Genomic DNA, 14,039 nt, shown 5'->3' with positions numbered 1-14,039 from the left:
CTGCACAGGGTTCCATTACGCAGGGTCTAGCGCCGTAAGGCTGCATTTACAGGCAAACCTCTAGGAATCGTCTGTCGTTCCAATGAGGCTCGGGTACCATCCATTTTTGCTGACTGCTTTTTAGAATGGATCCGAATTAAGTCCATGATTTGAAATAGAACCATTCAAACCTCCAAGTATGCTCCAAGAGCACCTGTATCACATCAGTGACCGCCACCTTACAGACACTGGTGAAAAAAAACTGAGGTACTTCCTGTGCAAAAGGAGTTATATAGGGGAGGACTTCCTGTTTGACTATCTGCCAGTGTCCATTCACCTATAGGTGGCGTATAAACCCACAGTCATTATTATGGCTGCTCTGTGTCTCATGATGTACGATAAAGAAAAACTATTATTTCTCAGGACAAATGTCTGTGATGCATACCTAGCTCCTTAATACACACCAACTATTATATTATGCTTACTGGCTCCATAAACTCAGCAGGTAAAGCATCCTTAATTTGCATGGCACAGGACTGCATTTTGGGAATAAATGACTCAGCCCAAACAGCTCATGAGAATCTCTTTCCCACATGTTTCTTACAAACAATTTATTTGCTTGCCTGTCCCTGGATGAATGGAAAAAGCTGACAAATCAAAGGAATCAATCTCACCTCTAGAACATCTTTTATGATTGGTGTCCATCTGGACAGCTGGAATGTTTCTTCTCTTGATCGGTCCCTCCTGGCTGGTTTACGATGCAAGGACTAGAAAAAAAAGTTCATGACACATCAGAATAAAGTGCGCTAAAAAGAACCTTTAGTTTTTCACACCAGCATGGCTCCTTACGGTGACTTTACCATACACACTTTACCATGGGTTGCATTAAGGCAGCCCATTTATTTGACTGGGCTGCCTAACACATTGCAATTAAAAAAAAAAAAAAAAAAAAAAACTGTATTTTTGCCAGCACTAGTAATACGTTATGATGAAATGTGGTATGTTGTCATGCAGGTGCACTGGGTTATCAACATAGTTACCACGATGCAGTGTTGTAGAAGGGCCCTTACTGAGTGGAAATTGGGAATGCCAGTTAGCCTCTATCTGTTGCCTGGCTAGGATTCTGAACCTACTGCTTCAAGGACTTCTGAGTTACTAACCAAAAACAAGTATGGAAATGAGGAGGTTTGAATTTACAATGACTTCACTTGCTGCATGCTTCTAGGTTAGCAAGTCAAAAAGGTAGTAGGGCCAGAGATGGCCAGCTTATTAGCATTATCAGAAGGTCATCAGCAATCGCAGCCTTCAAATTTAAATCTGGATTTTTAAGCTTTATAGCAGTATGCCACCAGGAGAAAGAAGGGTAATTAAAAAAGCATATTTAGATTTAATTGACAGGATTAGATTAGTATATATATTTTTTTTATTTAATCCGGGGTGTGGTGTGCAAAAATAAAACACCAAAGTGAACCAAAAAAAAAAAAAAAAAGTAAATTTGTATAGCCAATGTTTTAGTTTTGAATAGAGTAAGGCCCCTTTCACACGTGCGGACCGTATGTCCGTATTTCATCCATCCGTTTTTGGATGAAATACGGACATACATGCATCCCTATGGGATAGCGGGTGTCAGCGGATGTACATCCGCTGACACCCGATGTTGTCCGCCTCCGCTCTCGTCCAATTCTGCGGACGGAAGAAAATCCTATTTTTCTATCCGTCTGCAGAGCGGATCGGAGGAACACGGACAGACGGTCCGTGTTCCTCCGATCCCCCATAGGGGAGAGCGGAGATCTGACAGGGCGGTCCCTGCCCACTGTGTAGAGAGAGTCGAGAAGATGTAGATCCCGCCGGCGCTGCCCACAAGTGGAGTGGTGATGCTCAGGTTATCCCTTGCCCCACTGTATGTTCCCCTCTAAATTAGGCTGTTTGGCCGGGCAGGATCATTGTCTGTAAAAACATCAATCATGTGGGCACAGCACAGATCCCTCCCTCCACCCCGCAGCTTAACTATTGGGCACTCTCTGCTATGTAACGGCGCCTTCTGTGAGGAGAAAGGCAGTGATTGGGCAGGAATAAGGGAAGAGGGTGTGGCCAGCCTTCAAGTATCAGCCGCGGCCACGTCTCCTGCCTCTAGATGATGGAAACGTGGGCTTTTTGAAACTGGGCGGCATCAGGAGAGTAAGTGTACGGGAGAAGCAGAATGTACACATGTAGAGGAAATGGGAAGTGGCTGTGGACTGGCAATAGAAGAACAAGGAGTGGGTCTGGTAAGCTGGAGATGACTTCTTAGGCACATCTAGTGTTTACACAGATTCTAAATGGAGTGACTGTGTATGCATTTCCAGACTCTGCAACTCTTATCTATCCACTTGTTATCTCAGCTCACTTAAGCTTTGCATAAGGTCAACCACTGTTTGCTCCAGGACACAGGGATTCCCTTAACCCTTCACCAGCCAGGTTTCTAGGTTATGAGCTTGATTCTCCATGGGGTTATACAGTACACTGGCTCCAATACTCATACAGTATAGATGTTTTCATCAAGATCAAAATATGGGCACCCACAACATGTATTGCTATATAAAAAGATCTACATTCTCTAGGCTATTTATATGGGCATAGTATGCCTGAGTAACTTCCAATATAAAGTGAAGATGAATTATCTCTTATATAAACACATATATGTTTCCAGTGCAAATTAGAAATGCCTAATCAGACAATAGCAGCTTGAACCTTCTATGAAGCTTTTGCATCTGGTTTCTCAAGCCTTTGCATGCCTGCACTTTTTGTGATGACTAAGCCCCTCCCATTCATTACATCGTTGAAAGGGGGTGGAGCATGAGTGACCTTAAAATGATGCCCACCCTGAAAAAAGTTCTACGGACACCCATGCACATTCCCTGTCTTTCTGACTTACCCGATCCCTGCTGCAGGCCTGCTGGAAATGATCACAGACAGATCCAGCCTTCACCCATAGCGGCGGGCCGTGTCATGCCAGACCTTCAAGGACCATGTCCCCTTTCACAGGTCCACTCCCTTGGACCTGTACAACACCACTGCCGGAAAACTCTTTGGCTGTATTAACATGACCAAGGTGCCTGGATCCCAGGGTCCAGCTCTCAAAAGAGAAGCATTACAGGCAAAAACCTTGTTTCTTCTTCCACGAGGCCCAGGTACCATCGTTTGGCTTTCAAGGATTTTAGATGGATCTGTTTGTACAGCTCCTTGATCCCGTCAGAGATTACTTAGCGGAGCTCTCTTAGTACTTCATCAACCGTGACCAACACCTTAGACACTGGTGAAAAAACAGATACTCCCAGTATGGGAGGGGCACTTCCTGTTTCCTTTTTGGTTATACCAGTATCCATTCACCTAAAGGTGGCCTATAACCCATATAGTTATTACTATGGTGCTCTGTGTCCCGTGATGTACGATAAAGAAAAGACGTTTCTAGTAGTTGGTGACTAAGTTTGCACACATCTCAGGAGTGATTCTAAGTCCACTCTTCTTTACAGATCTTCTCTAAATCCTTAAGGTTTCTTGGCTGTTGCTTGACAATTTGGAAGATTCAGCTCCCTCCATAAATTTTCTATAGGATTAAGGTCTGGAGACTGGCTAGGCCACTCCATGACTGTAACGAGCCCCTTGCTCACTCGGTTCCACTCTCCCGACACTCCCCTGCAGCTATAGAATCAGATTGCAACGTCTGATGGTTCGGTCATCCAATGCTCCAGGATTAGAATTACAGCTATGTGCCGTTCTAACCCAGTTGTGATAGCTCAGAACAAACACCAGGCAGGCTGTATGTAAGTTCAACCAGGAATAAATGCATTTATACACTCAAAGTGGAAGTGCAGACCTCCTGCTCATATTACTCTAACAATACAACTGTAACCTAATTAACCTAACATGAGCTAATTAACTAATCCCTTTAGACAGCCTAGATGACTCAGACATGACCGTTAGGCCAGACTGGCCGTCTTGTAGTTCAGAAAGTCCAATCAACATTATCACAATCAATATAGGCTCTTCTTCACACAATAGCAGAGTTAATTAACACAAATAACAATGGGGATCTAATGACTCTTAGATCCCATAGTAGACTTATTTACAATACACATTTTTAGCAGACAATAGACAGACAGGTGTTGGAATTTACATCAGCATCTCCTAACAGTATCTGTCCCAGCATTATGAATCAGCCACTATTCCAATATGGCAAATCCAGGGTCCCCAGACATACAGCTCACAAAGAGCACCGTTCCCCCAAATGCAAGGGACCCCGATCGATCGTCAAGAGGCTAGCATACAGTCCCCTCCAAAAGTCTCTTTCCCGGCTAGGTCTGTCACAATGACCTTACTCTGCTTCTTCTTGAGCCACTCCTTTGTTGACTTGGAGGTATGTTTTGGGTCATTATCATACTGGAAGGCCCATCCACAACCCATCTTCAATGTTCTGGCTGAGGGAAGAAAGTTCTTTTCCAGCCAGTCACCAGACCTTAATCCTATAGAAAATTTATGGGAGCTGAAACTTCGAATTGCCAAGCGACAGCCAAGAAACGTTAAAAAGAGGAAGTAAAGTCTTCCTCTTTAAATTTTACTATACTATAGCCTTACTATAGGCTTACCTGTAGGTACTGTAAATATCTCCTAAACTTGCAACATTTAGGAGATATTTACTATATACTCTGCTTTCATCAGTGCATGCAATAAACGGCCCGCTCCTGCCGTCTCTTCAGGAGCAGTGTCGTGACTGGCGGCACCCGTGGGAGTGATATAATCGCGGCTCCGGCCAATCACAGTACCAGAACCGCGAACCCGGAAGTAACTCCGGGAACAATGTCGGCCGTGGGAGCAGAATGCGTGCGGCGCTGCAGGGCATCGTTCTAAGGTAAGTATTTCATAATGAGCTAGTGTGCCATGCAGACTCTGCACTTACATGAATCGTGGAAATGATGGATTAAGATCGTGAGGGGGGTTGAATCGAGATCGCAATTTTTTTAACGATTAATCGGGCAGCTCTAGACTAGCCCCATGGAGGCTATAAACAGTTCAAAGAGAAAATGGCATATGAGGGGACTGAGCCTTGTCCCTCAATGGACAGAAATATTTTTACAGGGAGTACAAAGATCCTATTTTCAATATAGCCCATGGTTTGAGAGGAGGAGTGATATGAAAATTACTATGGCAGTTCTAGCTAAACAGGGCCAGGCTGTCACAGCAGAAGCCAGCCAGAACACACAGATAGCTCACAATCAAATAAAAAGGAGGTTGTCACATCTCTAACAAGCTGTATTATAAACAAACTACAGGTGCATCTCCAAAAATTGGAATACCAAAAAGTTAATTTATTTCAGTAATTAACTCAAAAAAGTGAAACTCTTATTATATAGATTGATTACACACAGAGTGAAATATTTCAAGCATTTCTTTCTTTTAATTGCGATGCCTTTATGGCTTACAGCTAGCAAAAACCCAACATTCAATATCTCAGAAAAATAGAATATTGTGAAAAAGTTCAATATTGTAGACTCATGGGGTCACACTCCAATCAGCTAACTAACTCAAAACACCTGTAAAAGGTTTGCGGAGCCTTTAAATGATCTCTCAGTCTGGTTCAGTAGGTTACACAATCATGACTTGACAGTTGTCCAAAAGACAGTCACAAAAGGACATTGCTAAAGAAGCTTGCTGTTCAGAGTGCTGTATCCAAGCATATTAATGAAGAGTTGAGTGGAAGGAAAAAGTGTGGTAGAAAAAGGTGCACAAGCAACAGGGATATTTATAGTCTATGCTTTTAAAATAATTCTGCCATGAAAGTTTTATTTTAAATGATAAATGTATGCTCAATAAAAATAGTTAAGATGTTGATGGTTTAACACTGTATTAATTGTCTTAAACCTAGAGATTTTTCCCAAACTTGAGCTGAAATCAGAATAGTCGTCAGTGTGGCTAACCAAAACACTGCTCCTTCATGTTGAAAACAGTCACAAAGTGCATCTGTGGTCAAAATGTTAAATCATATATTCATCTCCACATATTTCAATTATTTCTAGCCTACTCCTTTAATCTGAATAATCTCGAAGTTTGTAACCCTACTTGGGGAAGATCCTCACATATTTACTTCCTTGAATTCTGTGATACGTACTCACTATGCCCTGTTGATAGGAACTGCTGTGTCACAGAATTCACAGAGTACATTCTGAACTACGGAGGTGCTGAGAGGCGGAGTAAGTACAAGGAATCACTGCTAGCAGGCATCAAGGTACCATGGGATATGTAGTCTTTGAATTTAAAAAATAACTATGGTTTGTATTGCAATTACACATTGCTGATATTGGTAAATGAAAGTGCATGCCATGACTATATATTTCTGTAAATCCTTAGGTTTATAGCCTTGGCATCCAAATTAAGTATACCTGTACGGTATGGAAACAACCAAAACTAAAAATTACTGCATACATAATAATATGAAATAAAGTCCCCATCCCTTCCTTAAGATGTTAATTCAGCTTGATAGAAAAAAAATGAAGAGTTGATCAATGGACTCCCTCCCCATCCTCCAAGTCTCCACTGTACTTGGGGGTTGCTGAGCTGTCAGAATCCCCGCAGCCTGTCTAGCAGTCTGGGGATTTGAAATCCCCACTCTTCTCCATGCAGAGCTTCTGGGACAGACCAGATCAACTTTGACTGGTCAGCACCATCACAGTCAATCTGGTCCATTCTGGACATCCCGACAGCTCAGCAACCCCAAGGCAAGTTCAGTGGGGAACAGGGGGGTGAAGGGTGTCTGGTGTTCATTCACCCTTAAATTTTTTCCTGTAAAGGTGAACTAACCCTTTGAATTTCAGTATTATAAACCGCATGAAGCACTTACCTGTGTTGGAGAAAGCACTGCTATAAAATTTTACAGTGACCAATAACATGACCAAATTTGAAATGGGAGGACTATTGGGAAAATTCATGAATTCTTGTACGACTCAACACCCAGGCTTTTTTCCACATTGTCCACCATGAAATACCCACGAAGAAGCATTCCTCCAGAATGAGTAAGTATTTCAAGTAGAGCTGCATGATTAATCCTTAAAAAAAAAAAAAAATGCGATCTCGATTCAACCCGCCTCACGATCTTAATACAGCATTCCCTCAATTCAGTGCAGCTGACATTTGTCAAAAAAAACAAAAAAAACAGGCAGCCAAGTTTATCACAACATTGTCATTTTTAGCAGAGACCCTAGAGAATAAAATAGAGGTCGTCGCAATATTTTATGTCACACTGTATTTACGCAGCGGTCTTTCAAACGCAATTTTTTGGGGAAAAATACACTTTAATAAATTTTTAAAAAAATACAAACAGTAAAAGTTAGTCCAATTTTTTTTTATATAATTTGAAACATGAGGTTATGCCATGAGAGAATCGTGATCTTTATTCTAAACAAAAAAAATTGCGATTCTCATTTTAGCCAGAATCATGCAGCTCTACCTTCAAGGATCATTTAATACATCTGCATTTAAGTGGTGGGAATGAATTTGTGAACTATTAGCTGTCAGCACAGGACTGAATGCTTTCAGCAATGACAGCTCTGGCACCCAATAAGGCAAGTATGGCATTCCAGGGGATAAGTTATCCATAGGGTAGGGCATTTTTTGTGTAACGTAAGAAGCAATGTTTTAGGGTTGGGGTAGGAGGGTCAATGTATTTTCAGCCAAATTTTTTCTTTATTTTTGCTTTTTCTTAAATAAAAAGTAGGTATAGGCCAAAAACCGCAGTCAGATTTTTTTTTTTTTGGTTTGTCCCCCTGTTGTAGACTTTCCACACTTTTTGTCTGATAAAATGGTCATCACCTGGAAAAAAGGCGAGGGGAATCTCTAATGGGGCCCTGGATACCAATAAAAAACAGTCAGGGTTTCTAACCCCTCCCTGCACTATAGCACCCCCCCCCCCCCCCCTCCAAAAAAAGAAAAAACGTTTTTTTGGCTTGACAAATTTTAGGGAGCCTATTTGTTAACGCAATGAATCTGACATTAACCCAACATTTACTACAGATGAATCTTTCCAGGTACACGTGTTCCCCTTACAGCTTTCTGAGTTTGTTACAGATCCCCCAAACCATACATTTTCTGAAAGCAAATGTCCGGTGGGATAAAAACACAGTGCTACTGATTCTATAGGTCTTGTGAGAGTTGAGCAAATGTTTATCAGTATGAAAAAGTTGCACTAAAATCATTAGTAGCAGACACAAACACAACTTAAAAAAAATCCTACTAATTCTAAAATATAAAACTGTAAATCGAGGTGAATAAAGTAAATTTTAAATTGTGCCTTTGGCAAAATAGTGGGGGGGGGGGGGGTACATGAAACTCTAAAAAGGCAACTTGCACTAAAATCTGGACTTTATTTTTCACTTACAGCTTTCAGGACCGACATTTTACTGCATTGCAAAACACCTGTCACCACAAGGACACACAGAAAACAGCTGTTTTCTGTGTCCAGTTCACACTGCAACAAATCTGTGATACAATGCAGATGTGCTGCATTGTATCACAGTGTGCTGTACAGAATCCCATGTCACTATACAGCAGCACAACGCATCACAGCTGTACAGTGGCTGTACTACCTGGCTATATAGCTCAAAACATTTTTTTTATATTTTATTTACAGCATTGTACAGGGGACTTTGGAGAATATTAGGGGTCTAAACAGACCCCTGATGTTTCACTTTAGAATTAGAGGAAGAGATTAAGGACAGGGAGCCCTCAGTCTTCCTCTGTCCTACAGGGGAGAACAGTTACTTTTTGAACGAATAGATGCAAACAGTGGCTTGTCAGCCACTGATCACAGTTATTATTCTACTCGCCAAGGAACACTTCTAGTATAAGTTCATGATCCAAATAAATCCTCAATATAGGATCAGGTGGATTGTATAAATGGTGCACATTGGTTAGATTACTATAATTAGAAGCGCTGTTCTTCCTACACTGAGGATTTGTTTGTAGCTTGAAACACTATGTCTTGTGACAGCAGCTTTATTTTCTTTATGTAATTAAAAACTATACATATATTTAGTTGCACATAATCGTTTTTATAGTCTTATGTAAAGGTCTGTCAGTGAGCTTTCATGCGTTAGTCAACACCAGTAAATTAAGCTCTGTATTATGGGTGTATAAAATAGTAATAAACAAGAGGGCATAGTATAAAGCAGGCATATGCAATTAGCGGACCTCCAGCTGTTGCAAAACTACAACTCCCATCATTCCTCTGAGTGTCATGCTTGTGGCTGTCAGAGTCTTGCTATGCCTCATGGGACTTGTAGTTCTGCAACAGCTGGAGGTCCGCTAATTGCATATCCCTGGTATAAAGCTTTCAAGTAGTTACTAGTTACACACAAAAGTGCTTTAAGGGCTAGGTAGGGCTATAGAATTTGAGTATGTGAAAAACCTAGATGGGCTTTGAGGAAATACTGTTGGACTTTTTCGCTCTGATGTAAACATTAGACGGTAAGAAACACAAAATAGTAAAAGTTCAGGTATAAAAAAATAAATTAAAAAAATAATCAAAAGGAAGTGTTTGGACAGGTTGGCCATTTTTTTCTACACCAGTAAAATAAATTTGTAGTTGGTGCGTGTGGGCATTACCTATAATAAAAAAAAACAAAACCAAAACAAAAACAAAAATAAAAGTACACTAAATCCACCTCTAACATTAATGGAGAGCAAAAATAATCAATCCACCCATTTTGCAAAAGTAAAAAAATGTGCATTTTTTTGCATTTGAGACTACAAATGCAGTACCATCCCAGCACTTGTGCTCCATTGATGACTATAGTCGCTCTGCCACAGTGGCATACAGATTCCTTTGAATGAACGGCATCACTGTGTGGGCAAAGCCATGCACAGCCGCATTTATTTCAAATCTGATGGGAACCTGTGGGGATAAGAAACCCTAGAATCTGCAGGTGGGGGGGGGGGGGGCGTTAGTTTGAGGGTGGAGGGCTGTGCACACTAAGCATGTTTCAGGTTACACCTATATGGGTGTAAGATGATACATACTAAGAAAGGTGGAGTTAGCTTTGATCCTTTGATTATGCATCTAATGTATGGTTTAGCATTAAAAATGTACACCTAAAAGGCCCAAATGGAACTTAAAGGATAAAAGGATGTTGCAATATGGGTATGGAAAAAAGAGAGACAGGTTACCGTATTTAATCGGCGTATAACGCGCACATTCAATTTAAGAGGGAAGTTTCAGGAAAAAAACTTAAATTTTAAATAAGGAACTTTGAAGCAAAATAAGGGTCAGTGCCCATCTGCAGCCTTACCACTGTCATTAATGAAGCCTGATCAATGCCCATCTGCAGCCTCACAAGTGCCATCAATGCAGCAGCCTCACCATTGCCATCAGTGCAGCCTGATCGATGCCCATCTGCAGCCTAAAGGGGAGGGGGGGGCAGATTATATACAGTGAGAATCTCCTATGATAGGCAGAACAGGAGACGGGACTTCCTATTACAGAGGCGGGCAAGTAAACAGGAGATTCTCACTGTATGTAATTTGACGGCGCTCGTCCCGCCCCCCTCCCCGTCCACTCCGGGGCAGCTAAAATTGAAGTATTGGCGTATAACACACACACGCTATTTGCACCGGATTTTCATGGTGAAAAAGTGAGTGTTATATGCCAATAAATACAATACTTAAAATAGAGTAGAGTAGTGGAACAGAATTCACCATACTTCTAGTCCTTCATAGATCAATTCCTACTCCTGTCCTACTGCCAAGTGTGGGACAATCTTCTTGAAACGTTACCTAACCCAGGCAGAGTGCAGAGTGCAGGAAAACAGACTGGGGAAATTGGGGCACACTCACCTCACACATTTGAGTTGAATGCTCCATCCCTTTTGCATAGAACAGATTGTTCACTGTAATTTGGCATTTCGCTAATCACAGAACCTTGTGCATGCCTACATGCTCTAATCAGTCTACAGGCAGTTGACATGTGTGCACACACAATGATATACAACTGGTAACTGTAAAGTTGATTGCAGCCTACAGTATCATTAAAGCAGCATTTGATTTTTAACTGACCTGAATCCCCAGCACAGACAGTCTTAAAGAAATAAAGAAAGAAAAGATTAGAAAGGTTAGATGAAGGTGTTACAAACAGGGGGCAAGAAAACAAACAAAAAAAAAAAAAAAAGTGACGAATAACAGATTTGTTTTTGACAATACATGTATGCTTCTTCTGCCGTCCAGCTCAGTGTCAGTCTGTTAATTGATGGATTAGGAGGGGACAGTTAGGGCCGGTTCACACGGGGGCGACTTGTCAGGCGACCTAGCCGCCTGACAAGTCGCCTCCCGTTCTGTACAATGGAACTGTTCTAATCGGAGCGACGCAAGTCGCTCCGACTTAGAAGAAAGGTTCCTGTACTACTTTGGGGGCGACTTGCATAGACTTCTATACAGAAGTCGTCTTGCAAGTCGCCCCGGCAGTCGTGTGCAGGTCGCCTCGGTGAGGCGACCTGCAAGTCGTGCCGCGTCTAGTGTGAACCGGCACTTACAATAGGATAAAACATGCAGACTGTTGCCTTGTTGGGTTCAGGTGTCACAGATTGAAGACAGTGCTCATAGACAAATTACACTTTATAATGACTAACATAAACGTGCATGATCATACCAGCTAAGTATTCATATTAAGCATTTAGACACTTGTGGTGCTTCTCTTATATCAGGGGAAGCCTAGTGACTGGCTGGAAAAATACAACCTAAGCCCCCTAGGTACACACGATGAGATTATCGGACGAATGATCATCAGTTTACTAAAGTCACGAAAATTCTTGTACGACAGAATAAAAATTCGGAAGGGATGTCATGTATTGTACTGCATTTTCGAACAACCGCTGTACGGATTAAACAAAAATCGCGCGATAAATATTTTCGTGCATGTCCGATCAAATATCAGATGAACTGTGCTGATCGCCTCTCGAAAGCGCTGTACCAACGATCCGATTATCGGATGATCAAATTGAAAGCGGTATTTTTTGTATGATTTTCTGATCGTGTGTACCGGGCACTAGGTGATGGAAGCTTAACATAAAATCAGCTGCACCTTGTGTCTGTAAAGATTACAACATGCCCATAGACACATTCAATTAAATTTTGATTGCATCGTTATTTGCTAGATCTGGCAATGATCTGCCTTTATAGTGGTCATTCCTTACCTTTTGGACAATTGGAACACCAATATATTTCCAGTTTTTCAACACCTCTCCATCGCTTTCTATCTTAGCATGTTGTATAAGCCGGTCTAAGTTCTCCTGCGTTGTCCCTTGGGATAAAAGTAAACAAAAGGTAACCTTAAACACATGCATTAATATAAAAAACCTTTTGCGTTTAGAACCATTTTAACATCAAACTAAATAGACAAAACACTGCTCAAATACTTCCTCAGGTATAATATATATTATATATATATATATATATATATATATATATATATATATATATATATACACATATACATATACACACACATATATATATATATATACACATATATATATATATATATATATATATATATATATATATATATATATACATATACATACATACATACATATATATATATATAACACATATATACACACACACAGTATCGAACAAAACTGAGTACACCCCTCACATTTTTGTAAATATTTTATTATATCTTTTCATGTGACACTGAAGAAATGACACTTTGCTACAATGTAAAGTAGTGAGTGAACAGTTTGTATAACAGTGTACATTTGCTGTCCCCTCAAAATAACTCAACACACAGCCATTAATGTCTAAACCGCTGGTAACAAAAGTGAGTACACCCCTAAGTGAAAATGTCCAAATTGGGCCCAATTAGCCATTTTCCCTCCCCGATGTCATGCGACTCGTTAGTGTTACAAGGTCTCAGGTGTGAATGGGGAGCAGTCGTGTTAAATTTGGTGTTATCACTCTCACTCTCTCATACTGGTCACTGGAAGTTCTCAATGTGAAGAATTGCTAAAACATCAGATAAAATAATGCATAAAATAAAACCCCGGAAAACTACCAGATATTTAAAAAGGGAAAGCAAAACTTTTTTGCAAGTTTGGATAGACTGTGGAAGGGTTAGACATTCTCTTAGGCCCCTTTCACACTGGGGTGGTGGGTGCGTCGGCGGTAAAGAGCCCCTATTGTTAGCACTATGCCAGCGGTATAGCCGCGGTATAGCCCCGCGCTGCCCCATTGATTTCAATGGGCAGGAGCGGTGTAAACACTGCTCCTTCACCGTTACAAAGATGCTGCTAGCAGGACTTTTTTTTAGCATCCTGCCAGCGCACCGCTCCAGTGTGAAAGCCCTCGGGGCTTTCACATTGGACAGACAGCAGCGGCTCTTTCAAGGTGCAATTTTTAGCGTTATAGGGCCCGCAAAGCCCCCCAGTGTGAAAGGGGTCCTAAGGTTTTTTTTTTTTTATACTGTATCTTCTTTGGGGGGATTCACATCCTCTTTGTCCTGGTAACCGCTGTCACCAAGAAAAAGTGGACATGCAAAATTTTAGAATCATTTGTACAAAAAGTAATAGGGGAAAATGTTCAAAATGGAGACACTTGTCCCAGGGACAAGTCTAAGAGGACTTTTTCGGGGGATTTCATCTACTTCACATGAAGTGCAGAGAAAGTTTCCCAAAGAACAGAAACAGAACAAAATTTAACTGGTAGGGGTTTTAATCTTTCCTTATTCTATCCGAAATGAAAAAAAAAAAACAAAAAACACACATTTATCCTATTCTGATAGCATTCCAAAACATTTAGGCAGGGTTCACATATATGCAACTGCGGCATAAATTGCATACATTTCTGCACCTGCAAGCACCCACACAAATCGTGCTGATATTTAGCAGATGCGCAGGGGTTCCATTAATTCAGAGTGGCACTCCCATACATCTTAACCCTTTCATGACTAAGCCTATTTTTGAAATTTGGCGTTTACAAGTTAAAATCCGCATTTTTTGCTAGAAAATTACTTAGAACCCCCAAACATTATATATATATAT

At 41.0% G+C, this 14,039-nt stretch overlaps 1 protein-coding gene across 3 annotated transcripts in view; it reads right to left on the bottom strand.

Annotated features, from left to right (window-relative positions):
• Positions 1-14,039, bottom strand: part of STXBP3 (syntaxin binding protein 3) — a 202,164-nt gene that overhangs the window by 46,532 nt on the left and 141,593 nt on the right. For all 3 annotated transcript variants that reach the window (XM_073592934.1, XM_073592932.1, XM_073592933.1), the window contains exons 15-16: positions 12,192-12,298; positions 654-746 (exon numbers count right to left, since the gene is read on the bottom strand). In XM_073592934.1, the coding sequence (XP_073449035.1) occupies positions 654-746; positions 12,192-12,298 (200 nt within the window). The remainder of the gene's footprint in view (positions 1-653; positions 747-12,191; positions 12,299-14,039) is intronic.

This window comes from Aquarana catesbeiana, linkage group LG07, assembly GCF_042186555.1.
Source record: "Aquarana catesbeiana isolate 2022-GZ linkage group LG07, ASM4218655v1, whole genome shotgun sequence".
NCBI classification, from domain to species: Eukaryota; Metazoa; Chordata; class Amphibia; order Anura; family Ranidae; genus Aquarana; species Aquarana catesbeiana.
The sequence above is the reverse complement of the archived record's forward strand: the minus strand, read 5'-3'. Positions and strand labels throughout refer to the sequence as shown.